The sequence below is a fragment of the Linderina pennispora genome (genome assembly GCF_002104995.1).
Source record: "Linderina pennispora strain ATCC 12442 chromosome Unknown DL89scaffold_1, whole genome shotgun sequence".
NCBI lineage: Eukaryota > Fungi > Kickxellomycota > Kickxellomycetes > Kickxellales > Kickxellaceae > Linderina > Linderina pennispora.
In genome coordinates this window covers 652,941-676,753 of record NW_024468249.1, presented here as the reverse complement: position 1 = coordinate 676,753, position 23,813 = coordinate 652,941, and the positions used below count along the sequence as shown (strand labels likewise).

At 55.6% G+C, this 23,813-nt stretch overlaps 10 protein-coding genes and 1 non-coding gene across 11 annotated transcripts; 2 read left to right on the top strand and 9 right to left on the bottom strand.

The window, feature by feature from the left end:
* Nucleotides 1-474: 474 nt before the first annotated feature.
* Nucleotides 475-4,737, top strand: DL89DRAFT_4698 (uncharacterized protein). The gene has a single exon (XM_040891706.1). It carries the CDS (start codon nt 622-624, stop codon nt 4,507-4,509), a length of 3,888 nt encoding a protein of 1,295 aa, XP_040747050.1. The 5' UTR covers nt 475-621; the 3' UTR covers nt 4,510-4,737.
* Nucleotides 4,491-5,220, bottom strand: DL89DRAFT_263865 (calcineurin regulatory beta sub-unit; the record flags this gene model as incomplete). Its single annotated transcript, XM_040886003.1, has 2 exons — nt 4,491-5,038; nt 5,166-5,220. 2 exons carry the CDS (start codon nt 5,215-5,217, stop codon nt 4,560-4,562), a joined length of 531 nt encoding a protein of 176 aa, XP_040747049.1. The 3' UTR covers nt 4,491-4,559.
* An 848-nt stretch (nt 5,221-6,068) lies between these two features.
* DL89DRAFT_4754 (lactate dehydrogenase B) lies at nt 6,069-7,100 on the top strand. Its single transcript, XM_040891712.1, has one exon. It carries the CDS (start codon nt 6,127-6,129, stop codon nt 7,051-7,053), a length of 927 nt encoding a protein of 308 aa, XP_040747048.1. The 5' UTR covers nt 6,069-6,126; the 3' UTR covers nt 7,054-7,100.
* A 47-nt stretch (nt 7,101-7,147) lies between these two features.
* DL89DRAFT_220270 (leucyl-tRNA synthetase) lies at nt 7,148-9,805 on the bottom strand (the record flags this gene model as incomplete). Its single annotated transcript, XM_040884442.1, has 3 exons — nt 7,148-7,999; nt 8,075-8,135; nt 8,193-9,805. 3 exons carry the CDS (start codon nt 9,803-9,805, stop codon nt 7,148-7,150), a joined length of 2,526 nt encoding a protein of 841 aa, XP_040747047.1.
* Nucleotides 9,806-10,216: 411 nt separating this feature from the next.
* DL89DRAFT_4694 (short chain dehydrogenase/reductase family) lies at nt 10,217-11,199 on the bottom strand. Its single transcript, XM_040891704.1, has one exon. The coding sequence runs from the start codon at nt 11,141-11,143 to the stop codon at nt 10,355-10,357; it is 789 nt and encodes a 262-aa protein (XP_040747046.1). The 5' UTR covers nt 11,144-11,199; the 3' UTR covers nt 10,217-10,354.
* Nucleotides 11,200-13,479: 2,280 nt separating this feature from the next.
* Nucleotides 13,480-14,287, bottom strand: DL89DRAFT_319541 (NAD(P)-binding protein; the record flags this gene model as incomplete). The annotated part of the gene is made up of 3 exons (XM_040891139.1): nt 13,480-13,854; nt 13,907-13,983; nt 14,020-14,287. 3 exons carry the CDS (start codon nt 14,285-14,287, stop codon nt 13,480-13,482), a joined length of 720 nt encoding a protein of 239 aa, XP_040747045.1.
* A 242-nt stretch (nt 14,288-14,529) lies between these two features.
* Nucleotides 14,530-15,441, bottom strand: DL89DRAFT_289539 (uncharacterized protein; the record flags this gene model as incomplete). Its single annotated transcript, XM_040889966.1, has 1 exon — nt 14,530-15,441. The coding sequence occupies one exon, from the start codon at nt 15,439-15,441 to the stop codon at nt 14,530-14,532; it is 912 nt and encodes a 303-aa protein (XP_040747044.1).
* A 282-nt stretch (nt 15,442-15,723) lies between these two features.
* DL89DRAFT_210964 (WD40 repeat-like protein) lies at nt 15,724-16,863 on the bottom strand (the record flags this gene model as incomplete). Its single annotated transcript, XM_040884196.1, has 1 exon — nt 15,724-16,863. A coding segment is annotated over one exon (1,140 nt), but the record flags the coding sequence as incomplete, so codon positions are not given.
* A 696-nt stretch (nt 16,864-17,559) lies between these two features.
* Nucleotides 17,560-18,389, bottom strand: DL89DRAFT_273587 (phosphatidate cytidylyltransferase; the record flags this gene model as incomplete). The annotated part of the gene is made up of 3 exons (XM_040889082.1): nt 17,560-17,596; nt 17,646-17,777; nt 17,848-18,389. 3 exons carry the CDS (start codon nt 18,387-18,389, stop codon nt 17,560-17,562), a joined length of 711 nt encoding a protein of 236 aa, XP_040747042.1.
* Nucleotides 18,390-18,619: 230 nt separating this feature from the next.
* On the bottom strand, nt 18,620-21,594 carry DL89DRAFT_280373 (heat shock protein 70). Its single transcript, XM_040889590.1, has 2 exons — nt 21,422-21,594; nt 18,620-21,288 (listed from the first exon to the last, which is right to left on the bottom strand). Exons 1-2 carry the CDS (start codon nt 21,432-21,434, stop codon nt 18,878-18,880), a joined length of 2,424 nt encoding a protein of 807 aa, XP_040747041.1. The 5' UTR covers nt 21,435-21,594; the 3' UTR covers nt 18,620-18,877.
* An 805-nt stretch (nt 21,595-22,399) lies between these two features.
* Nucleotides 22,400-22,493, bottom strand: DL89DRAFT_t2. Its single transcript has one exon. It is a non-coding gene; the product is annotated as a tRNA-Tyr (tRNA).
* Nucleotides 22,494-23,813: the final 1,320 nt, after the last annotated feature.

The window sequence follows — 23,813 nt, the reverse complement described above, 5'->3', positions numbered from 1 at the left end:
GCCCTTGGGCTGCTCTCTATTGTCTCCACTTGTCGATATCTCTAATCTTGCCCAGCCCAACATCGCCCGAGCTTATCTCGTTCCAGCCACCGCCAACTCTTAAAATCCACGCCACCCGCTGCTGCATGCACCCGTATTCACTCGAGCCGCTCACTCTGCACAGTTCATGGACTCGGTAACTGTCCCACCCCCTCTCCCGCCGCCGCTGTCGACGCGGTCGCATTCCATCTCCGACTTGAATGGTAAGTGGCCAGGCGATAGCGCCATACGTCGCACACGCATTGTCTGTTCTCATTCGGCGTGCTGCTGCAACCGACCATTGTCTCATTCTGGGAACCTCTGCAAGAGAAAATTTTTTTGCTTGGGGAAGATGGGCAAGCCATTTCCAGTGTGCCTGGGTACTCCCGGATGACTAGAGAGGCGCATTTTAAAAGGGACAGGCTTGGTGTGCTCTTTGTCAATGCGCGTCCCAAGAGTACTTGTCTATTTTTCCTTTCTATAATCCTGCAGTGAATCCTCCCCGGTTCACCTTCCTTCTTCAAGACCTGCCTTAATCCTCCTCTTATGCGATCGCCTGCGCATTATCCTGCCCGCATTATCCTCGTGCCATCCCGATACTAAATGTTTACTCGCACACAACTAGCAAACACCGATGGAGTCCACCAGCTCGTCCGTCTTGAGGAGGAGGACATGACGATACAGCTGCGCGGGCTGCGCCGCACCCTGCCTGGTGCCATGCTCTACTGGACCCTGGTTTTCTGCACCGCCGGGCTCCTGTATGTGGTCGACACCTGGTTCCACACAATCTCGCTCTGGTTCATCATGAAGCCCGCGCCCCTGGCCACGGCCGAGTACATCCAGGTTACCGACGAAGGCAAGCACCTGTCGATGGAGCGGGTTCAGCACATTAAATTTGACGGCACCCTGACCATGGTGTTTGGTGCCAGCAGCAAGTCAGGCGACAATATGGCTCTGGACGAGCTGCGTGTGTTTGTGTTCCGCCATAACCGGTTCATCATGCACCCGGTGTCGCTCGAGTACATTTCGACCAGCAAGTGGAAGGATGCGCAGTGGCAGCAGGGCGTGGTGACCGGCCGGCATGGCCTGACGGGCCAGGAGGTCGACCAGCGGCTGCGTATCTTTGACCGCTGTCTGATCGACATTGAGGAAAAGTCGTGGGTACGCCTCCTGGTTGAGGAGGTCCTGAACCCGTTCTATGTGTTCCAGATCGCCAGCATCATTATCTGGAGTTGCGAGGACTACTACTACTATGCCGCGTGTATCTTTTTCATCTCTGCCGTGTCCATCGCCGTCACGCTCATTTCAACCAAGAGAACAGTGCGCAAGATCAAGCAGATGGCAGCATACTCGTGTCCTGTGCGCGTCCTGCGCGACCGCAAGTGGGAGGTCATTGACTCGGAGGGCCTGGTGCCTGGCGATATCTTTGACATGTCCGACGAGGGCATCTCGGTGCTGCCGTGCGAGGCCGTCATGCTCGAGGGCGACTGCATCGTCAACGAGAGTATGCTGACTGGCGAGAGTGTGCCAGAGTCAAAGTCGCCGCTCGAGCCCAGCAGCAGCGTCATGGAGCTGATCGATCTGAGCTCGCACACATTCAAGCCCGAGATTGCCCGCCACGTCGTGTTTGCTGGGACAAAGATTGTGCGTGTCCGCAAGGCTGTCAGCCGCTTCCCGCGCGACCGCTCTGCCTCGCCACCCACCGATGGTGCTGGCAGACTGGCAATCGATGAGAACTTCTCGGACCAGATGTCGTCGACGGTCTCGGCCGACATGAGCAATGGTCCGAACGTGCGCGCCACAGCCATGGTCCTGCGCACAGGCTTCAACACAACCAAGGGCAGTCTGGTGCGCTCCATCCTGTTCCCGCGTCCAACCAAGTTCCGTTTCTACCGCGATGCCTTCCGCTTTATCGGCGTGCTGGCCGTCATCGCCGTGTGTGGATTCATCGCAAACACCATCAATCTCCACCGCATCGGCGTGTCGGCTGGCGCGATCGCCAAGAAGGCACTCGATCTGATCACCGTGGTTGTGCCGCCTGCCCTGCCGGCGTCCATGTCCATTGGTATGGCGTTTGCTGCCCGCAGACTGCGCAAGGTTGGCATCTTCTGCATCAGTCCGTCGCGTATCAACGTGGCCAGCAAGGTCGCCGTTATGTGCTTCGACAAGACTGGCACGCTGACTGAGGAGGGGCTGGATCTGCTCGGTGTGCGTGTGGTTAGCCAGACGAGCGGCTCATTCGTCCCAATGCACTCTGATGTGCAGCAAGTTGCCGAGTCGGTCACCACCAAGGACGGCGAACTACAGGACACCATTGGCGTTTCCGGCATCACTGTGTTCAATGCGCTTGCCACCTGCCACTCGCTGCGCCTGGTTGACAATGTGCCGATTGGCGATCCGCTTGAGGCCAAAATGTTCGAGTTCACTGGCTGGCAGATGGAGGAGAACGAGGGCAGCGAGCCTGACAGCGACCAGGCCAGCAGCGCGACGCCCCTTCCTACGGTCATTCGCCCGCCCACTGGCTCTGCTGTCCCGGCTGGCCTAGAGGAGCTCGGCATCCTCCGGTGCTTCGAATTCTCGCCAGCGCTGCGCCGCGCCAGTGTCATCACCAAGCGCCTGCACAACAAGTACGCCGAGACATACACCAAGGGTGCTCCCGAGGTCATCCGCACCATTTGCCGCGCCGCCACCATCCCCAGCGACTTTGACTCAGCTCTTGACCAGTACACGCAGAGCGGCTATCGTGTCATTGCGCTGGCCGGCAAGCCCCTGCACATGTCGTATCGCAAGACGGCAGCGCTGGAGCGCAACGAGGTCGAGTGTGATCTGACGTTCATGGGCTTCATGGTATTCGAGAACCGGCTCAAGCCGACCACGGCTGGTGTGCTGAAGGACCTGCGCGATGCCAGGATCCGCATGGTCATGTGCACTGGCGACAACCCGCTCACCGCTGTCAGCGTTGCCAAGGAGTGCGAGCTGGTGAACAAGACCACCACGGTGTTCGTCTCGTACCTGCACAGCGAGCCGCATTCGGCTGACTACGAGAAGGACCGCATTGAGAGCGAGATCGCCAACCCACACTCGTCGCTGGCCAGCGTATCGTGGCGCGAGAGCTCGGGCGTAAAGGTCGCCCTGGACCCGATCACCCTGGTTCCGTATGCCACTGATCCCGAGGACGCGCGTGCGGTCGCCATGGCCCAGGAGCTGGGCAAGACGGGACACTACGGCGTTGCCGTCACTGGCGACGTGTTTGGATATCTTTCCGAGCACGCCATGCGCACCGAGACCTTCAAGCACATGCTGATGCGCGGCACTGTCTACGCACGCATGTCGCCGGAGCAGAAGGCAGAGATGATCCAGTGCCTGCAGGAGCTCGGTTACATTACCGGCTTCTGTGGCGACGGGGCCAACGACTGCAGCGCGCTCAAGTCGGCCGACATGGGTATTTCGTTGAGCGAAGCCGAGGCCAGCGTAGCTGCACCGTTCACATCCAACTCGACCGACATCCAGTGCGTAGTGCAGCTGATCAGGGAGGGCCGGTGCTCCATTGCGACGTCGTTCTCGTGCTTCAAGTTCATGGCTCTGTACAGCATGGTGCAGTTTACCACTGTCTGCTTGCTGTACATCTACAATGTCAACCTGACTGACTTCCAGTACCTGTGGGCCGATCTGTTCACCATCATGTCCATCGCCATCTGCATGGACCGCGCCAGGCCGTACAAGAAGCTCGTACCCAAGCGCCCCTCGGCCAGTCTGACCAGCAAGAAGGTGCTAACATCGCTTATTGGAAACACCCTGCTGATTATTGGCTTCCAGATCTCCATGTACTTCATGGTCGAGTCGCGCAGCTGGTACCAGAAGCAGCTGCCTGTGGATCCCGAAGACCCGGACTCGGTCGAGAACGAGGGCGACCTGAACACCACCATGTTCCTGCTGACCATGTTCCAGTACGTGTTTGCCGGTGCCGTCTTCACCATCGGCCCGCCGTACCGCGAGTCGGCCTTCCGCAACTACTGGTACGTGGGCGTCATCGCCCTGCTGACCATCCTGGACCTGTGGATCCTGCTTGTCCCTGTGGGCAAGATCTACTCGATTTTTGGCATCATGCACACGTCTGTCGGCTGGCGCTTCACCATCTTCGGCATGGTTGCTGGCAACTTCCTCGCGTGCTACCTGGGCGAGCGCTTCGTGTTCCCGCGCCTCGCCATCCCGCTGGCCAAGATCTTCCGTCTGATCGGGCTTGGCTACACGCGCTGCTTCCACAGGCGCAAGCCCGGGCACCACGCCGACGCATCGTCGGACTATGCCAGCGACGACAAGCAGAAGGTCTCGTCGCGCACCTCGCTCGAGGAGCTCGGCCATGTCTCCCAGGCTGCCTACGACCGCAATGTCAGCGGCATGAGCCTCTGGACGCGCCTCGGCCGGCGCACCAGCCGCAAGCCGTACAAGTACCTGCAGGAGGCCATGGTCGGCACCAACACCTGGCACTAATGGACGTTGTTGGTTACTCTCTTTATTAAAGCACACCTAATAATGAATGGCTAGAACTTTTGCTCGTCGATCGTCAGCTGGTTGGCGACGTCGGTCCGGGCAACAAACCGCCGGAACTCGTCAAAATCAATCTTGCCGTCGCCGTTCTTGTCGGCCTCCATGATCGTCTTGTCGACGATCTGCTGCAGCTGCTGCGGCGTCAGGTTGTTGCCCACCATCATCTTGAGCACCAGAAACAGCTCGCCATTCGAGATATACCCGTCGCGGTCCATGTCGTAGATTTTGAACATGAACCGCAGCTTCTCCTCCTCGCGCCCCTTGCTGCTGAACGTGCTCAGGCCAGTAATGAACTCCTTAAAGTCAACGTCACCGCCGCCGTCTGTGTCGAAAATGTCAATCAGCCGCGACGACAGCGGGTTGTTGGCCAGCTGCGGGATCGAGAAAAACTCGTCCTTGTCAATTGTGCCAGAGTTGTCGCGGTCCAGCTTGGAGAACCGCTTGTGCAGCCGCTGAATTTCCTCTGCTGTGACTACATGTGCTCAAGTATGTTTTTTTCGGTCCCGAAACCCGTTAGCACTACAAATACGGCTCCTTTGCCAAACCCCCAGTGACGCTATGCGCCTCTGAGACACTGTCTGCCTGCTTCTTCGTCTTACAGTTTGTCGACCCAACGAGGTCCTCCAGCTGGACGGAATTTGCATTGCCCATCGTGTCGAATTCGAGGAAAGAAAAAAGCAGTGTTGAATGTCTGGCCGAGAGGGAGGAAAAGAGATTCCTTGTGTCTGCTGGGCCCAGTGGCCAAAGTGACAACCTGGGCGGGGGATTCTGGCAAATGTGGAGACGGCTGCAACCCGTGCTGGCCAGGCTGCGCGTGATTTCCCGCTTGCGCTTGTAGGGGCAGCAGCCGCTGGGCAGCCCGACGGTTCTCCACAGAACCGCCCCATCCCCACCCCCATCCCCATCCTGCAGCATCTCGGTAAGCCCTCCATGTCCCGACCATTCCACATCGCTGGAGGATGACGGGTGATAGTCTTTGAACATAGGAGAGTGGTGGCCCTGACTGCTGCCCTCCCCAAAATCCGGCAGAACGCGGACTGCCTTCAGCTGACCCGCCCAAGCCCCAGGCACGCGGCAATAAGCAGCTGACGCCAGACTCCAGGCCGGCAGTGGGCGACCTTTGCAGATATCTTGGATGTTTGGGCTCCGTGCTGTGTAACGCGCCCAATCGGCCGTGGGGGACTACATCGATTCTGCGAGATCCGTCGCCTATTGTTGGTGACGTCTGACCACACCACATCACCCCTGGCGAATTGCCCGACGGCCATTTCGACAAGATTGGGGACGCTGGAATGTGCTGGCAGCATTGGCGGTGATGGCGCAGCACCCCGGGATAAGGGCGGGATAAGGGGGCAGCACCTGATGCAAGCGGTTTTCTGCGTGCTACATGCAAGACACGGGAGTGTAGTCCAGACATGCCCTAGGCATTGCCCGCTGGCAAGGGACACCGGCCATATATAAGGCACCACCCGGGGCCCGTTCCGCCCTCTCCTTTTTCCAAGCAAGGATTACCTCACTCTTTTCCCATCTTCCAACTTCACAAGCACACTTTTCTCTACAATGACCTCTTCAGCTGTTCCTCCCAACCGCATTGCCGTCATCGGTGGTGGTGGCAACGTCGGCGCTGCCGCTGCATTCGCCCTGATCGCCAAGGGCGTGCCCGCCGAAGTCCTCATTGTTGACGTTGTCGACAAGGCCGCCCAGGGCCAGGCTCTCGACATCAGCGACGCCTCGTTCCTCAAGCCCGGCACCTGCCGCAAGGCCTCCTTCCAGGAAGCCGGCCAGTCCGACGTCATCATTGTCACCGCCGGCGCCCGCCAGCAGCCCGGCGAGCCCCGCTCGAACCTGATCGAGCGCAACTACAAGATCATCAAGTCGATCATGGACAGCATGCAGCCAATCAAGCCCTCGGCCAAGGTCCTGATGGTGTCGAACCCGGTCGACGTGCTGACGCATATTGCCCAGAAGGCCTCGGGTCTGCCGGTCAACCAGGTCATCGGCTCCGGAACCTTCCTGGACTCGGGCCGTCTGCGCAACACCCTGTCCGAGATCACCGGCGTCTCGCCCTCCTCCGTCCACGCCTACATGCTTGGCGAGCACGGCGACAACCAGTTCACCGGCTGGTCTGCTGCCCGCATTGGTGGCCGGCCCCTGCTGGACCACCCCAAGATGCAGGGCGTCGACCTCGATAGCATCAACGAGAAGATCATGCGCAAGGCCTACGATATCATCGACGCCAAGGGCTCGACCTACTTTGGCATCGGTATCTGCGCCGCCACCCTCGCCGAGGCTCTGCTGAACAACACCAGCCAGGTGTTCCCGGTCGTCAACTTTGTCGAGAAGTACGGCTGCTACATGTCGTGGCCCGCTGCTATCGGCGCCAGCGGTGTCGAGCAGGCCTTTGACGTCCCTGTCAACGCTGCCGAGGCCAAGAAGCTCGAGGTTGCCGTCAACGCCATCAAGGAGGCGTGCGCCAAGTACGACTAAGCTTCTTGCTCACTCCATATTTCCCCTCGAGCGGCCAACTACCTAGCCCGTTTCTCTACCTTGACTTGTCAAATAATACCACATTTCTTGTAACTTATTTTGCAACGATGATGTTTATGAGCTTGTTGGGCACGTGGATGGTCTTGACAACTTGCTTCGGTGTGCCGTCGTCAGAGCGTAGCCATTTCTTGGCCTGCGGCTGCTCCATGATGGTTGCAAGGATACTCTCCTTGTCCTGGTCGGGCTCGGCGTCCTCAAGCCTGAACCGCACCTTGCCGTTGATCTGCACCACGATGGTTACACTAAGCTTCCTGAGTGCGGACTGGTCGACATCAGGCCAGCTCTGCGCAAACACGCCACCGCCAGCGCTGGTCGCCAGATCGGCAGCTGTCAGGAACCCAGCCTTGCCGAGCACCTCCCACAGCTCCTCGCCGACGCTGGGCGCGAATGGGCTGACCATCTTGACCAGGCTCGCAATGCCATACGCAAATGTCGCGTGCGATGTGTCCTTCACCGTCGCCAGGTAGTTTGACAGTTCGATCAGCGCTGCAATCGCCGTGTTGAACGCAAACGAGCCGCTTAGGGACTCGCTGGCGCGCTGCACGGCCACATTCGTCTGCCTGTATGTCTCCTGCGCTTCCTTGCTCCATCTGGCGCGCTCACCTACGCACTGCAGCCAGCTCTGCTTGGGTGCATTCTCTGCAGCACTGTCTACCAGACGGCCAAGGCGGTTGATCCACCGCTGCATACCGACGATGCTCTGTGTGTCCCACTCCAGCACGTCCTGTGGCGGCGCCAGATACAGCATATGTAGGCGAGTTGCGTCGGCTCCGTATTTCGCCACTGTCTCGGTTGGATCCACGCCATTGTACTTGGACTTGGACATTTTCTCGTAGGATACAGCCGGTGCCTCGCCAGTCGCGATGATCCTCGCTCCATTGCCAGCCTTGCTGGGCACTTCGACTTCATCGGGCTTCAGGAACCGGCCAGTATGTGGGTCCTTGTATGTGAGGCCATGCACCATTCCCTGCGTCAGCAGCCGCTTGAATGGCTCGCCATTACGAGCCCCACTGCTCGTCTCCCTGGCCAGCGCTGCCAACTTTGCGGCATCGTCCAGAGCGCTCAGATCTGCTTTGGACCCGTACGCGCCAGTCTTCCACAGGAACTTGCTGATAAACCGCGAGTACAGCAGATGCAGGATGGCGTGCTCGACACCGCCAATGTAGATATCAACTGGCATAGCAGCAGTCGCCTTTGCTGCGCTGAACGGCTTTGCCGCATTTTGGGCATCAGCGTAGCGCAAAAAGTACCATGACGAATCGACAAACGTGTCCAGGGTATCGGTATCGCGCTTCGCCGCACCATTGCACTTGGGGCATTTGCAGTTGACCCAGTCGGCTGCCCTTGCCAGCGGGCTACCGCCACGCCCCGACAGCTGCACATTGGACGGGAGCTCCACGGGCAGGTCCTTCTCGGGCACTGGCACTACACCGCACGACTCACAGTGGATGATCGGGACCGGTGCACCCCAATAGCGCTGTCGCGACAGGAGCCAGTCGCGTAGCCGGTAGTTGACTACAGCCTTACCAGCGCCGGTCTTGGAGGCTGCAGCGACAACCGCCTTCATTGCGTCCTCGCTGGTCATACCACCAAAGGGCCCGTTCTCTGGCACACGCCGCAAGACCCCCAGATTGGTGAATACTGGGAGCTCGCCACTCGGAGCAGCACTGCCATCAGAGGGACTGCTGGGCTCCACTACGGCATTGCCGATTTCAATTCTGTTCGCCTGGGAGAACTCGTAGTCGCGAATGTCATGGGCTGGTACACCCATCACTGCACCGGTACCGTAGGTCGACAGCACGTAGTCCGCAATGTAGACTGGCACCTTGCGCGCTGGGTCAAGTGGATGCTTGGCGTACAATCCAGTAAACACACCAGCCTTTGATCCCTGCGCGGCACGGTCACCACCACCAGCCAGACTGCTGCTGATCTCTTTAGCACGCCTCACCACCTCATCCGCCCGGTCTTTGGGCAGGTACTCTGCCGATACAAGCGGGTGATCAGCGGCAATGGCCAGGTAGGACACACCAAACAGCGTGTCGGGACGACTGGTAAACACGCTGATCGAGTCAGCAGGCAGCTCTGAGCTACCTTCTTGGATGAGGCTGAACGAAAACTCTGCGCCCTCAGACCGGCCGATCCAGTTCGACTGCATGCTCTTTACATGCTCGGGCCAGTCCAGACCCTCCAGGTCCTTGAGCAGGTCCTCGGCATAGTCAGTGATCTTGGCGAACCACTGCTTGAGCTTGCGCTGCTCAACCACAGCACCCGATCTCCACGACCGCCCGTTCTTGTCGACCTGTTCGTTCGCCAGCACTGTCTGGTCGACTGGGTCCCAGTTGACAACAGCCTCTTTCCGATACACCATGTCGTTGTTGAACAGCTGCAGGAATATATGCTGCGTCCATTTGTAGTACTCTGGATCGCATGTCGCCAGCTCGCGGTCCCAGTTGAAGTCGGTCAGAATTGTCTCCAGTTGCTCTTTCATCGCCGCAATGTTGCGCTTCGTCCAGTCGCCAGGAGCAACATTGCGCTCGATCGCAGCGTTCTCTGCCGGCAGCCCAAACGCATCCCAGCCCATCGGGTGCAGCACGTGCTTGCCGGTCATCCGGTGGAACCGCGACAGCGTGTCGCTGATTGTGTATACACGCACATGCCCCATGTGCAGCATTCCTGACGGGTACGGGAACATGACCAGCACATAGAACATCTTTTCGATCTCCGCCGCGCTCAGCTCCTGGCTGCCGAGGTCGGGCTGGCTGGCTTTCAGTTCAGCCCACCGTGCTTTCCACTTGGTCTCGAGTGCCTTCGAGTCAAGCTTGCCCGTGTTGTCGATCCATTCGGCAAACTTTGCATGCTGCGCCAGAAGCGCCCGACAGGTGCTGAACATCCTATGGCTGCACACTGCAACTCTGCAAGCCGCGATCTGGCCAGACTGCTGAACACACCGGCTGAGTCTGAGCATGCTGAAGTATAATTAGGCTTTTTTTCGAATTTAAATGTGGAAAGGGGAGGTCGCTAAAGCATTGGAGTGAAGGCAGGGGATCAGACGGAGGCAGATAGATGACGCTAATAGAGTTTAGAATCGGTCCGGCTCGCGCAGTCTGGCGGCTCACTCGCTTGCACGAGTCGCTAGAGGCTCACTACGCGTTGGTGGTAGGAACATAGACTGAAGGCTCAGCCTTCTAACAAACACATGATGGGACTAAGGGACTACAGCGGACCAGGTCCAAATTCAACATCATGGTCGGTTGAGAGCTCCACCATCAACCACAACGTCGGCACCAGTGATGTATGAGCCGGCATCCGATGTCAGAAATATCACAGTGGTGGCGATATCTCGAGTAGCCCCGAGCCTGCGTAAAGGGATTATGTCTGGAAGATTTGTGTACGTGCCCTCATTCATGATATTACGAAGCAATTCCGACTCAAACATGCCTGGTGAGATCGAATTGACCGTGATGTTGTACTGCGCAAACTTTTGTGCCATGTCCTTGGTCAGATGGATCAGACCGGCCTTGGACGACATGTACGCTGGGTAAGTGATTGCAGGAACTCGAGTACCAGCAATGCTAGCGATGTTGATTATACGCGCTGGGCACTCCTTAGTTGCCACGCGCTTCAGCAGCGGCAGGAATGTCTTGGACACTAGGAAGGGGGTGAACATATTCAGTTGCAAAGTACTGAGAAACTCGTCGTCAGAGTGATCCTCATAGTTCGATTTGTGCATTTTTCCGGAGTTGTTGATTAGAGCGTGTAGTCCGTTTGGCTCGAGCTCGGTAAGCTTGTGCGCCAGTTGCTGCACTTGTTCAGGATCCGTGATGTCGCAGACGATGTAGTCGCATTTGCCGGGACCTTGGGCTGTCAGGGACTGCGATGCCTCCTTGAGCACCTGCTCGTTGCGACTGGTAATATAGACACGTGCACCAGCTGATACTAGCCCTTCAGCCATCATGCGGCCAATACCGGTGCCGCCACCAGTAACAACGAACGCTTTGTCCTTGACACTGAAGAGTGAGTATATGTCCATTTTGATAGTTAAAAAAAGTATTGAAAAAGTGAGTTCAGAAAGAACGAAAGGCAAAGGGAAACAGCCGTTTTATGATAACCGGAAAGGTATAGTCGACCATTTTGAAGCAAGTTTAGGAAACGAATAGTACGGTTAAGATGAGGGTCCGAGTATGATCCCTCTGCCCCCGAGAATTAGATACAGTAAGGAATTTGTGGTTTCTACTTTCCTTACTTCCATCAGTTTTGAGTTTCCATTGCTCATAATACTTCAAAAACATAAACAAAGCGTATGTGCGCTCTTTCTTTCGGCAACGAGATTATATTTATGCGACCCATGTAAATGCATGAAGTTGAGTATTGTAGATAGTAAAGTATGCTTCGGGAAGTGCTGACAAGGATTGTCATGTACAGAACAAGTGCGAGCTGACAACTGTTATTGACAAGAACTGCATTTCTCTTTCCCTCCTCTTCCAAAACTTATTTTTCCTCGCTAATGGCAAACTCGGCAACACTGAAACCATGTATTCTCCAGCGAATTGTCAACACACTTGGCAATATCATTACTCTGCGTGATCCGGATGATATCGATATTTATCTGTTATGTCTCCAGCCTAACCAGGTTTGCTAGCACTGGAGACACTATAAAAAGGAGCTTCTGCAATGCTGCAACTATCTTGTGAAACGTTTGACGCATAACGCGCCCTATTATCCAGTGAATAACTCACCAGTGTTTCCATTCAGTGATGTCGAACTTTCACGTACCATGGCTACAAAAAGTAATAATCTTTATCTTTACCTATATATAAGATTTTATAGTCGAAAAAGTGTCCAACCGCCCGCTAGAACCTTATTAGTTGGTTAAAAGATAAAACTTTTAAATCTCAAAGCGAGTTTGGGTGACTTGCTCCGTAAACTCCTTTTGATCTTGTGCGGCATCTGACCTCATCGGTGAAACCAGGGCGACAAGCTGGTATTGTAGTGGCCACAGGTCTCCACTAGATATCTCCACTAGATATCTCTATTGGTTTAGCGCAAGAGCTGCTCTCATTGCTGATCGGCCTGATAACTTCCATGGCGTCATCATGGTGGTCATCACCGGCTGCGCAACACTCTTAGGATGTTTATTTATGAGCATCTATTGAATAAGGCCATATAGCTCTTCTGGTGGTTATGCAATATTTGTGGGTTTATTTTATAAATTAATCTGTCTTATGAACATGCGTAAGCGGTAGCATTTGGGCCACAATGGACCCAGTCTGTATAGATTGATTCAAGCGACTGTATCAGTGCTAAGGGCCCCAAGAACCATGCAAGCCAGATCATTTTTAATAAAAAGTTCTTAATGCTATGCATATGCAATAAAGCAAAACTGAACAGCATCATTTCTCTTCTTACTTGCCTATTGAATTTCTCAAATGAATATTACCCGCAGCACTACTGTCATAAAGATATCACTTGGTGGTATTGGCTTCCGTGGTTCTATGTTGCCCCGCCTAGAGCAATTTGTACACAGCGTCAATATCATCAAAGAGCATACATACATGCTTGCACGATGGATACTACTCCATCAACTAGCTGACAATGATGGCTTTGACCCTACAATATTTATGAAAAAGGAGTTTGTTTCGTTCTATTTATTTATTCATTTACCAAAATCTAAAGACAAAGACGGCTATATCTGCTAATGATTTTGCTAACTGGAAGGACAGGTCAGAACTGTCGAGTGCAGATTTCGGTGATGTAATTAGATACCATATTTATGATTATCTATTACATAATGGCGATATCGAGCTACATGGCGTACGCGAAATGAATCAGGTAGCAACATATGTTGACACCGAGCTGATGACAGCATACAAGAACAACATTGTGTTGCACTATGGCACTTGCCTACAGCGGATTCTGGCCAAATTGATTGATATTCGCAGCCGCAAAAACACACTGCACAGTACAATGGGCAATGTGTCTAAGGCTGAGTTCAAAAATGCATGTCAAGTGTATATTTATACACCTGCACAGAAGCTCCGCTAGGCAGTTGCCTCTAGGCGCCCTGATCTCAGTGTGCTCACCCCATCGATGCTTGCAATCTACAACAAGCTGGCACCAGTCCTTAATGCCTATGATGCCAAGTACAGATTCGCCAAAGACAGCCGATACTATGATGCCAAGGCAAATCCACTTAAGCATCTGCGTGCATACATTCGCCTATGTCAGCTTATCGAGAATGAGCAGCTTGGCAAGTCTCCTCCCAATGCTTGCCTCTGCGGACATCATGGATCCCAGGCCATGTGCGCTTAGACAAGCAAATAATCAAGCAGGTGTGTATTTCGAAAACACGCGAGCAGGCTACAGAGATCAACGCAGCAAAGAGGGCAGCAACAGAGGCAAGGAAAGCAGCAGAAAGGGGCAAAAAAAATTGGCCGAGAAGGCTGCACACGAAGCAGCGAAGATGCCATCAGATGCAACAGAGGCCACAGCAGCAACTGCAGCAGTAGCGGCCGATTCACTTGCTGGTGCATTGGCGGCAAGGAACACAACAGCTCCAGTAATACCTATGGTGTTTCCTAACCTGCGCAGCGGAACTAAATCTGGCAGCTGCATAAAGAAGTCCTCTGGCAAGGTATCCCGCAGCATCGGCGAGTCAATCGAGCCTGGTGAGATCGAATTGACCGTGATGTTGTCCGGTGCAAACTTTTGCGCCATGTCCTTGGTCAGATGGATCAGACCGGCCTTGGATGATATGTACGCCGGGTGAGTGGACACAAATTCGGTAATCAGCAACGCTAGTTATGTTGATTATACGCGTTGGGCACTCCTTAGTTGCCACGCGCTTCAGCAGCGGCAGGAGTGTCTTGGACACTAAGAAGGGGGTAAACATATTCAGTTGCAAGGTACTGAGAAACTCGTCGTCAGGATGATCATTGTAGTTAGCTACGTACGTCCGTCCACAGTTGTTAATTAGGGCGTGTAGTCCGTTTGGCTCAAGCTCGGTAAGCTTGTGCGCCAGTTGCTGCACTTGTTCAGGATCCGTGATGTCGCAGACAATGTAGTCGCATTTGCCGGGACCTTGGGCTGTCAGGGACTGCGATGCCTCCTTGAGTACCTGCTCACTGCGACTGGTAATATAGACACGCGCACCAGCTGCCACTAGGCCCTCAACCATCATGCTTGGTCAAGAGTGCCCTGGGAAGATTGGGTGCTTCCTACGCCACCGCCTATGTTGGCATTATCGTCTTGTAGAATAGTACGTGAAGCTTCAACTACATCAGTCAGGTGGAATAAACACTAAATGCTCCTGGTAGCCACTACATGCAGTCTATTTATGAGCGGCAATAAATGTACAATCGCGAAATGCAAAAAATAAAAAGCTATAAACAAAATACGCGCCTGAAGTACAGGGACCAGTCAGAACAGTTTCGTGCACATGGCACCGTCGCTGACGACCCAGACCGCAAGGCCCTCGCGCAAATACTCCTTCCAGACGACCATATGGTAGGCATAGCTAATGAAGCTATACCAGGCAACATGCAACCCACCAGCCATGGCCATGGCAGCTAGCAGCTGCACTGTGGGGATTTCGCGCTCAGCCGCCCACTGGCGCACAACGCGCTGGTCGAGCAAATCGCGCGTCGGCGAGTACCCTGACAGATCCCACGAGACCGACAAGCACGGGTACCATTTCCAGGCCCATGCAATTAAAATCGGCGCCACCAGCGAGTACGCGCGGTGGCTCCAGTGCAGGACGGAGCTGGCACGGATCTTGCGCTCAAATACCACAATTCCGATGGCCGTGCGGCGCACATACCAGATGAACACATGGATTGCCAAAAGGCTGGTCGGCGGCACCGCCAGAGTGCTGTCATTGCACAGCACCAATACCCAGGCGGCTGCCCACGCAAACGGCGAATGGAAGATCACTGTGCGCTCGAACCATGTCGGCTTGTAGTTCAGCGCCAGGAAAAAGCACACGTGGTATGAGACCACCAGCAATAGGCAGATGCTTGGTAATGTGCCCAGCGAATATACCAGCGGCGCTGATGACAGACTGGCCAGGTACGCAAACACCAGCAGTAGGAGTGCGGCCAGATGGACAGCATAGAGCCACCAGCTGTACGTTATTTGGGTGTCGGCAGTGCGCATCCACTGCTGCGCGATTATGTGCTCGGTAGAAAAAAACTTTGTCAGAAACGGACTGCCGCTGGAGACCTCAAAGTAGCCGCCCAGGAAGCGGATGTCATGGGTGTTGTGCTTTAGCTGCGAAAACAAATTGCGCTTGACAAAGTAGTCGTCAAGGACAACCAATGGGCGGGTCTTCATTTACAGAGGAAAAAAAAGGAGGGGAGTGCAAAAACAAGAGAAAAGGTGGGTTAGCAAAGAGGGGAGGCGCGATGGGCATTTTCATATTCCAGGGCTGTGGAAGGTGACGGGGCGTGCTTGCTTTTGTAGGACCGCCCCGAACTTTCATGTGGATGAACATGAATCACGCCTGTTTCTCAATAGAAACCAAGCCATCTGTTTGGGAAGCACAGGCAATCAGGAGCGGCATGTGAAAGCGATCGATAAATAGCCCCAGCTGCAGACCAGCCCATGAGTCTATTTCACGCTCTCGATCTCATAGCACAAGCACACGTTGTTGCTGACGCCATCCCACCCGCGGTTCCCACAGGCAGTGACCATGAAGCGCGCAGCCTCGTCGACCAAGGCACACGACACGGTGCTGCCGTGGTGGCCCGGGATGACCATAAAGCGCACGCCCTTCTGCTCATCCAGATCCCACATGCGCACGTTATCGGTGGAGCAGCAGATCAGGCTGCGGTTGTTGGGCAAAGCAGCCAGCGCGGTCACAGGGCCCGAGTTGGGCGGCAAGCGCAGGGATCGGACGGGCTGGTTGCCCTGGTTGAACTCGTACTCGTCGACAGTGTTGTTGCGGCGGCCGACGAAGATGCGCTTGCCATCGGGGCTCCAGCACGCAGAGGCAGCCCAGGGCGGGGTGCGCGGCGGCGGATCGAAGCGGTGCGGCAATGCAGCGCGCATGCGTACGTCCCACAGCAGACACTGCCCGTCGATGCTGGCGGTCATCAGCACGGGGCTGGGCGTCTTGAAGTCAAAGCCCTCGTTCTCTGCTGGCGCCTGCGAGTCGTCTGCTGGGGAGTTTTTCAAGGCATTGTATTTGGCAGCATCCCATGTGGGCTGGAAGGCAATGCTGCTGATCTGCGAGGCGTGGCCGGCAAAGCTGCGGGCCAGGCGACCCGAGTCCAGGTCCCAGTACAGCACAGCGCGGTCCCAGGCGCCGCTGACCAGGCCGCGCTCATCGGGGGAAATGCGCAGCACCGACACGGGCTGGCGGTGCTTGCTGAGCACGTGCAGCTTCCGGCCCTCGTCATGGCGCACACTCCACAGGGCAATGCGGCCGCTCTGCATGCCCGACACCAGCCACAGCGCCTGGGCCTGCACGTCCATGCTGAACACCGGCGACAGCACGTCGTTGTCCGAATGCTCCCAGTACCCAGCCATGACGCCGGCCTTGGAGACGCTGTCCACGTGCGCATGCCGCTGCCCCTGCGTCATCATCTGCCGGCCGTTCATGGTCGCTGCAAAGTCCCACCGCTTGATGTACCCGTCGGCGCCCCCGCTGAACACCCACCGCATGTCGGCTGTTGCTGTCAGCGTGTGGATCTGGTATGCATTCAGCAGGGCTGCTGTGGGCACCACCTCGTATCTGCGGCTCTGCGCCCGCTGCCCAGCCGCCGCAAACTGCGCCCGCGGTGCGTTCTCCAGCACTGTCAAGGCGCCTGGCGGCGTGTCCATCTCAATGTCCAGCTGCGGTACTGCCCGGCTGACCTTTGCTGTGCCGGGCTTGGCCACCGGCGCTGGTGTGCTGCCTGTAGCTGCTGCTGCTGGCGTTGCCCGTCCCGTGATGCTCTCGCTGAGACTCAGCATGTCGTCCACGTCCATATTGGCATCCATGCCGCCCTCCAGCGAGTCCGACTCTGCGCCAAATAGCTCACGCTCCAAAAGGTCGTCATTGAACCCGCTGTCCGACATTTTGAAGAGAGAAAAAAAATAAATGAAATTAGAAAAAAAAGACTGGGAATCAAAAGAAGAGAACAAAGAAATCCCGAGAACTGTCCTCTCAAGTCGACTTGGCCGCTTCCTCGACAATCGAGCCCGTGGTCTGCAGGTACTGCTGGATGCTCTGGTACAGCTCGACCTGGCGCTCGGGCGTCAGCAGCAGGAACTTGTTGAACATGGCGGCCGCCGTCAGCGTCGACACCTTGATGAAGCTCGAATAATAAATGTGCGAGAACGCGGCCATGAAGAACTGGCAGTCGAACCGGTCCGTCACTCCGCCATGGCCCGGAATCGAGTTGCCAAAGTCCTTGATGTTGAACGCCCGCTTCACGCCCGACGCAAAGAACCCGCCGAACGGCGCGATCAGCGACGCAAACGCCGAAATCGCCAGCGAGTGGAACTGCACCGGCTTGATCCACACCGTCGCGATGCTGCGCCGGAACACCCACGACAGCACCGTCGCCACAGCCGCCGGCAGCCGGTACTCGGACGCGACAAACACCGGGTTCAGCTCGCACTCCACCGCCGAAAACGCCGTCATGTGCAGATTCGGCGGCGGACACGTCATGAACCGCCAGTTGCTCAGCACCGCCGTAAACAGGAACCCAAACGCCATCGTCGTCAGCCCGCCTCCAATGTACCCCTTCCCACGTCTTCTTCGGGCTCAGCTCAATCAGCTGGTGCCGCCCAAAGAAAAACCCAAACACATACGCAAAGATGTCGTTCACAATCACCAGCGCTATCGGCAGGAAGAACCAGAAGATGCCCTCAAAGATGTTCTCGATCATGTACTGGCTCTGCATCACCACCAGCCCCAGCGCCATGTGCGTCCACGCAAACTGCCCCATCTGGAACCGGTAGTACCCCTTGCGCAGCGTCCCCACAAACCACATGAACCCCACGAGATATAGGCTGAACGAGATAAACCGGTGGTGCGCAAACAGCGGCTGCAGATACGCCTCCAGCCACGCGTGCCGCTGGATCGCCCGGTGCACATTCCGCCCATACAGATAGTACTCCAGGCAGATCAGGAAATACACGTTCATCGCCCGCGACCACGGCAGCGACCGCTCCTTCTTCGGCACCGACGCCAGCGAAATCACCTCCCGGTAGATCAGCACCTGCAGGCACAGCACCATCAGCATGATCGAGAGCGGCCCCAGCGCTATCACCGTGAAGAACCCCCCGATCATCGCAAACGTAAACGTCGTCCGCTGCCGCCAGTTCCGCCACTTCTTTTGCGTCTCCTCCGCCGCCAGCAGCACCGGCGCTGCGCTCTCCTCGCCGCCCTACATCGCCATGCAGTAAGCCCAAAGCAAGAAAGTCTTAGCAGCCTGCCTTTGGATATCCTCTGCTACTCGCGGATTCCAAACAAATGCCCCTGCTCTGCTTACCCGCTTGTCGTTGCCGTGGTTGCTCTTACGATGCCGAAGCTTCGACGGGCTCTCTGTGCCTCGCAGCGACGCCCCGGACGTCTTCTTTGATACCTTTGCTGCCATTCTCTGTCTGCAAAATTAGCCTAATCTTAAAAATAGATAGACTAGTCGAACAAGAGGAACTGAAAAAAATAAAATGGTGCCGAGCTGGACAAGAGGTGGCCACGCCAGCAGCCGATGATCAGCAAGGGCAGACCAGGTGGTGCGCTCCTCAATAATCAGGTGCATTTTCTCCAACCACGGCATCAACGGCTGCGTGTGGTGGGGCCCGTGTGGCACGTCGAGAAAGCGGAAAAAAGAGAGGAAGGTTCTATTCGTTTCTTGGGGTGGGAACAATGAAAATTTAGTCGACGTCCATCTCCTCGGCGGGCTTGGTCCGGCTTCTCCTCGGCCGGGTTGGGCGTGGCCGTGCCAGAGCCCGCTGCCGCCTGCTCCTCGGGCTTGGGCTCCTCCTTGGGCTTGGGCCGCGACATGATCGGGCTGGCAAAGTACACCAGCTCCTGCTTCTGCGTGCGGATCTCGTGCGCAAACACAACCGGCGCCTCCCACTTCTTCTTGAGGCTCTGCTTCTCCAGCTTCTCGTCCAGCCAGTTCTGCACCTTCTCGATGCGGTCAATCACCCGCTGGCGCTCCTCCTCGGTGATGTGCGCATACCGCTCCTCCTGCGACATCGCGCGCTCGGCCCACTGCTCGATGATTTCGCGCAGCTCGCGCGCCGCCACCGGCCGCTCGCGGTCCTCGCGCGACCGCTCCACAATCGGATCGCCGACAGCCTTCAGCGTCGCCAGCTTCTCCACATAGGCCGCCTTGGTCGTGTCCTCGCCGTCCTCGTACAGCCAGTCCTCGGCCTCCATCAGCCGCGACAGGAACCCGTCGCGCTCGCTCGGGTCCACGTACGCCGAGCAGTCGCCCTCGACCTTGCCGCGGATCTCGTAGATGTACTCCTCCAGCGAGTTCTTGGCGTGCTCCGTCTCAAACACAAGCGCGTCCGTCTTGTGCATCTCCTGCTCCTTCTTGGCCAGCGCTGTCAGCGTCTCGTTGTCCAGGCACTGCGACGCCTGCGACACCGGCAGATCCGCCTTCTTCTGCAGCTTCTTCACCTTGCGCATCTCGGGAGCCGCCGCCTCCTCGCCCTCCTTGGGCTCCGCCTGCGGCACCGGCTCCTCAACCTCAATCTCCTCGACCGTGTACGCACTGGTGATGTTCAGCACGCCGCTCTGGTCCAGCCGCGCCTTGACCTTGATCGTCGACAGATCGCCCGTCGCCGTCGCCTCGACGTTCTTGACGTCGAACCGCGCGATCCACGGGTTGGTGCCCTGCGGCAGGTGAGCCGGGTCGGCATAGTACGCCTCGATCGTGAACGGCTGCTTGCGGTAGAACGTCAGCATCTTGGTGCTGGGGATCGTGTTGTACCGCCCAAACACATCCAGCTGCGTGTCGTCGCTGCCCTGCGACGCCTCCCACTGGAACCGGATCGGGTGCGCTGTGACGTCGTGGATGGCAAAGTCACGCACCCGGAACACCGGCGACGCAATCGCGCACTGGAACGCGCAGCCGCGAGCAACTGCCTCGTCCTGGTTGAGCGTGTAGGACAGCTCGCGGCCAAAGAAGTCAGTCAGGCGCTTCTTCACCGCCGGGATACGGATCGAGCCGCCCACCAGCTCGATCGAGTGGATCTCGTCCGCCGACAGGTTCGCGTCGCTGATCGCCTGCTTGATCGGGGCCTCCAGGCGCTGCAGCAGCGGCTCAATCAGCTCCACGAACTCGTCACGCGAGTACATGGCGCTGGCGTCAATGTCGTTCATCAGGTTCTCGACCGTGATCGGCGCCGATGCATTGGCCGACAGAATCTTCTTCAGCTTCTCGCACGCCGCCAGCAGGCGCACCATCGCCTTGTCCTTGGTGCGCACATCGATCTTGTACTTCTCGTTGAACACCTGCACAAAGTGGTCCAGCAGCGCCTTGTCAAAGTTGCGGCCACCAACGTTGCGGTCGTACGCAACAGCCTTGACCGTCAGCTCGCCCTTCTTGAAGGCAACAACCGACACCGAGAACGAGCTGTGGCCCAGGTCCACAAAAACAACGTTGCGCGCCTTGTCCTCGGGCAGGTCCGTCTTGGTGATGCCATATCCCAGCGCCGCCGCCGCGTTGTCGTTGATCAGCCGCAGCGGGTTCAGCCCGGCAATCTTGCTCGCCTGCAGCACAGCACGGCGCTGGCGGTCGGTGTACCAGCCCGGCACCGAGATCACAACATCGGAGACTGAGCCGTTCAGCTCCTTCGCCGTGATGTCGCGCAGCTTGCCCAGATACATCGCATACAGCTGGGTCGCGCTCACCTTGGTCACCTCGTCCAGGTAGCTCACCTCGACACCAACCTCGCCGTTAACGTCGCACAGCTTGCCCCCGATGAACTGCTGCTCAAACTCTGCAACCTCAGGGTCGTTGAACGACCGCCCAATCAGGCGCTTGAGCCCGATCACCGTGTTCTTGAAGTTGCTCATCTCCTGGTTCTTTGCGCTCTCGCCAATGTACCGCTGCTTGCTGCCAAACGACACCATGCTGGGAGTAGCCCGGTTCGACACCTCGTTAGCCACAATATCGATACCGCGGTTACGCGCCACCGCAATAACCGACTGGAGGTTTCCGACGTCAAATCCTAGAAAGTGATCCGATGGAGAGCATATTAGACGACTGTAGGATATATATATATATATATATATATAGCAGTACATCACACAGCACAGGCCGCTCCCTCCTCCTTCTCCCCACACCTGGGCCCTAGTACTTACCGACAACCGACATATTTCTTTTCTTATTTCAAAGCCTTGGTGGTATGTGTATACGCGCTTTCAGCCGTGGTAAAAAGGCAATAAAAGATTTGTACAAAATGTAGATTCAGCTAGTGAAAAGTTTGGAGGTGGCCAGAGAAAGGAAAGGGCTTGCTTTTGGTGAGCGCACTCGCTGGGCGGGGGTGTGCTGCCCAAAGCGGACCGACACTCTTGCCTCACCGACTGCAGCACAGTGGGCCCACTCAACAAAAAATTCTAGGCTGTTCGATCCCTTGATCTGCTGATGCCACCAGCTGAACGGTGTAATCGGATCATCGTCTCGTCTCGTCTCGTCCCGTGACTCTCCGCACCCAAGTGCAAAGCCATGCTCCATCCTGTGTGCTGCTGCAAGCAGCTGTATCGCCCATAGCAGCATGCGCAACAAGGAAATGGCAGCTCTTAATATCCACTCGGCTCTATTGCTGATAGCGCTGATGCTTCATGCTACTCACTGAAAGCGAAGCAGGATGTCGAAGAGGAATCAAAAAGTAGCTACCAGCATGCTGCTGGTCACGATCGGGGGCAATTGCTTGAAACAACACCGCTTTGTTCACTGATATTTTGCTTTATCTTTTGCAGGCAGCTGGTGAATCTGTTTGTATATCGCCTATTTCCTTACACGCTGTATGCACGCCTTGAAAAACTATGGATAGCCTTCCGCTAATAAATACACAGCAGCAGCCCTGTGGAGCAGCTCATTAGTCTAGAACTGCACCAGCCTTTAACCCATCACTACGGGGGCGCCAGTGTTGTTAATGCCTTGGGTGTCATGCAACGCAGCATGGTGACACTGCTGCTAACCATGCCATATATATTTAAATAATCTCTCCTCCATCCACATTATTTTCCAAATCACAAAAAAAGTCAAAAAGCTTTGACCCAGATCTGACTTCGCCCTAGCGAACAGCGCAAAGGGAACCGAGAAGCTGCTAAAAAGAATCCGACAAACCTGATTCGAACAGGTGGCCTAGAGATTTCAAGAGCTCTTCAGCTCCACTACAGTCTCCCGCTCTACCAACTGAGCTATTGTCGGCAAACCAAGTTGCTGACCTGGCAAGTTCGTTGGTACCAAAGAAGATCTGCTGTATCTTCAGATCTGAATCTGATTTCTTTAATTGATCTTGCACTCTGCAGCAGTTAATAAATATGATTGGATCCCATCAGAATATGTGCAGTTTGCTCAGCATGTATAGAGGATATTCTTAGCTACTAAACTACTTGATATACATCTAACTCTTCTTAAATATCATATTCTGATGTTATTAGGACGCTTCTACGAAACCCCTATCAGCATCCTGAAAAAGTTTATTTCTTGTGACCCAGCCTGTATCTCAGTAGAAGCATACTAATTATGTATCAGCTGAAATTTTTCAGGATACTGATGGGGTTTCATAGAAGCACCTAAATAACTTCATATTTATTTAGCTCTTCTAAATATTCTTGCTCTTAAGTAGTTTAGTAGTCTATGTTTTCCAACTGCAAGAAGATATCCTATTCATTCTATGACCTCCAGTTTCAGTATTTACAGTTCAGTCCTTAAGATAGTAGGTACTGTATGGATCAAGTCCTCTTGGGTTCTGTTTTGGGCATAGCTCTGTAGCAGAGGCAGAGTATTTCTAGTTTTTCTTTGTGTTCACTCACTCCTCCCTTGGCGGGTGATGCAAAATAGCACTGGACTTGTCGGTACTCAGCGCCGAGGGAGGAGACTCTCTCTTCACCTCAACTCGGTGTATATTCACCTTGCTAATCACTTTGTGCAAATAAGCTACCAGTACAGCCGCTGAGAGTCCACTCAGCCTGGAATAAAGGGGAGCAATCGGTGCGGAGTGCTGGGTTGCATATGGCCGAGCTTGAGAGAGCGCCGACAGGGTCAAAACCAAGGTACCATCCAATGGTGTGTTCACTCATAGCCGGACCGCAGGTGGCCTGGTTATCGTTACGCAAACTCGGGACAATCGTCATCCACGGTAACAATCGGCGCAGTTTGAGTGCGATCGCTAATATAGTGCTTTTGAGTAGTAGAATCCTCGCAAAGTCTAGGAAATCCAATGTAGGCGACGCCCATGGCTATCAGAGAGAACGGCAATTTGCAATTCCTTTCTCATAATATAGAAACTCCGAATAACGGCGGCCTGCTCTCCACACACCTCTCTCCCTCTCCTTCTCTTCAATTCATTTCATCCTGTCCATATCCTGGCCTGGCCGGTTTAATATAGCTTTTTCTTTGGTACGCCTCGAGTATCGTCATTAGACCTTCAAAAGGCAGCCAGCTTGTTTACCTTTCAACGACGCCCAGAGCAAGGCTATTTTGCCAATCCCTCTTTTCTCTTTCTTCTCGCTCGTGTCGGGCCTT

Bases quoted from the DNA above. Each gene is read 5' to 3' on its own strand.
- DL89DRAFT_4754 (XM_040891712.1), top strand. From the start codon at position 6,127: ATGACCTCTTCAGCTGTTCCTCCCAACCGCATTGCCGTCATCGGTGGT.
- DL89DRAFT_4694 (XM_040891704.1), bottom strand. From the start codon at position 11,143: ATGGACATATACTCACTCTTCAGTGTCAAGGACAAAGCGTTCGTTGTT.
- DL89DRAFT_4698 (XM_040891706.1), top strand. From the start codon at position 622: ATGTTTACTCGCACACAACTAGCAAACACCGATGGAGTCCACCAGCTC.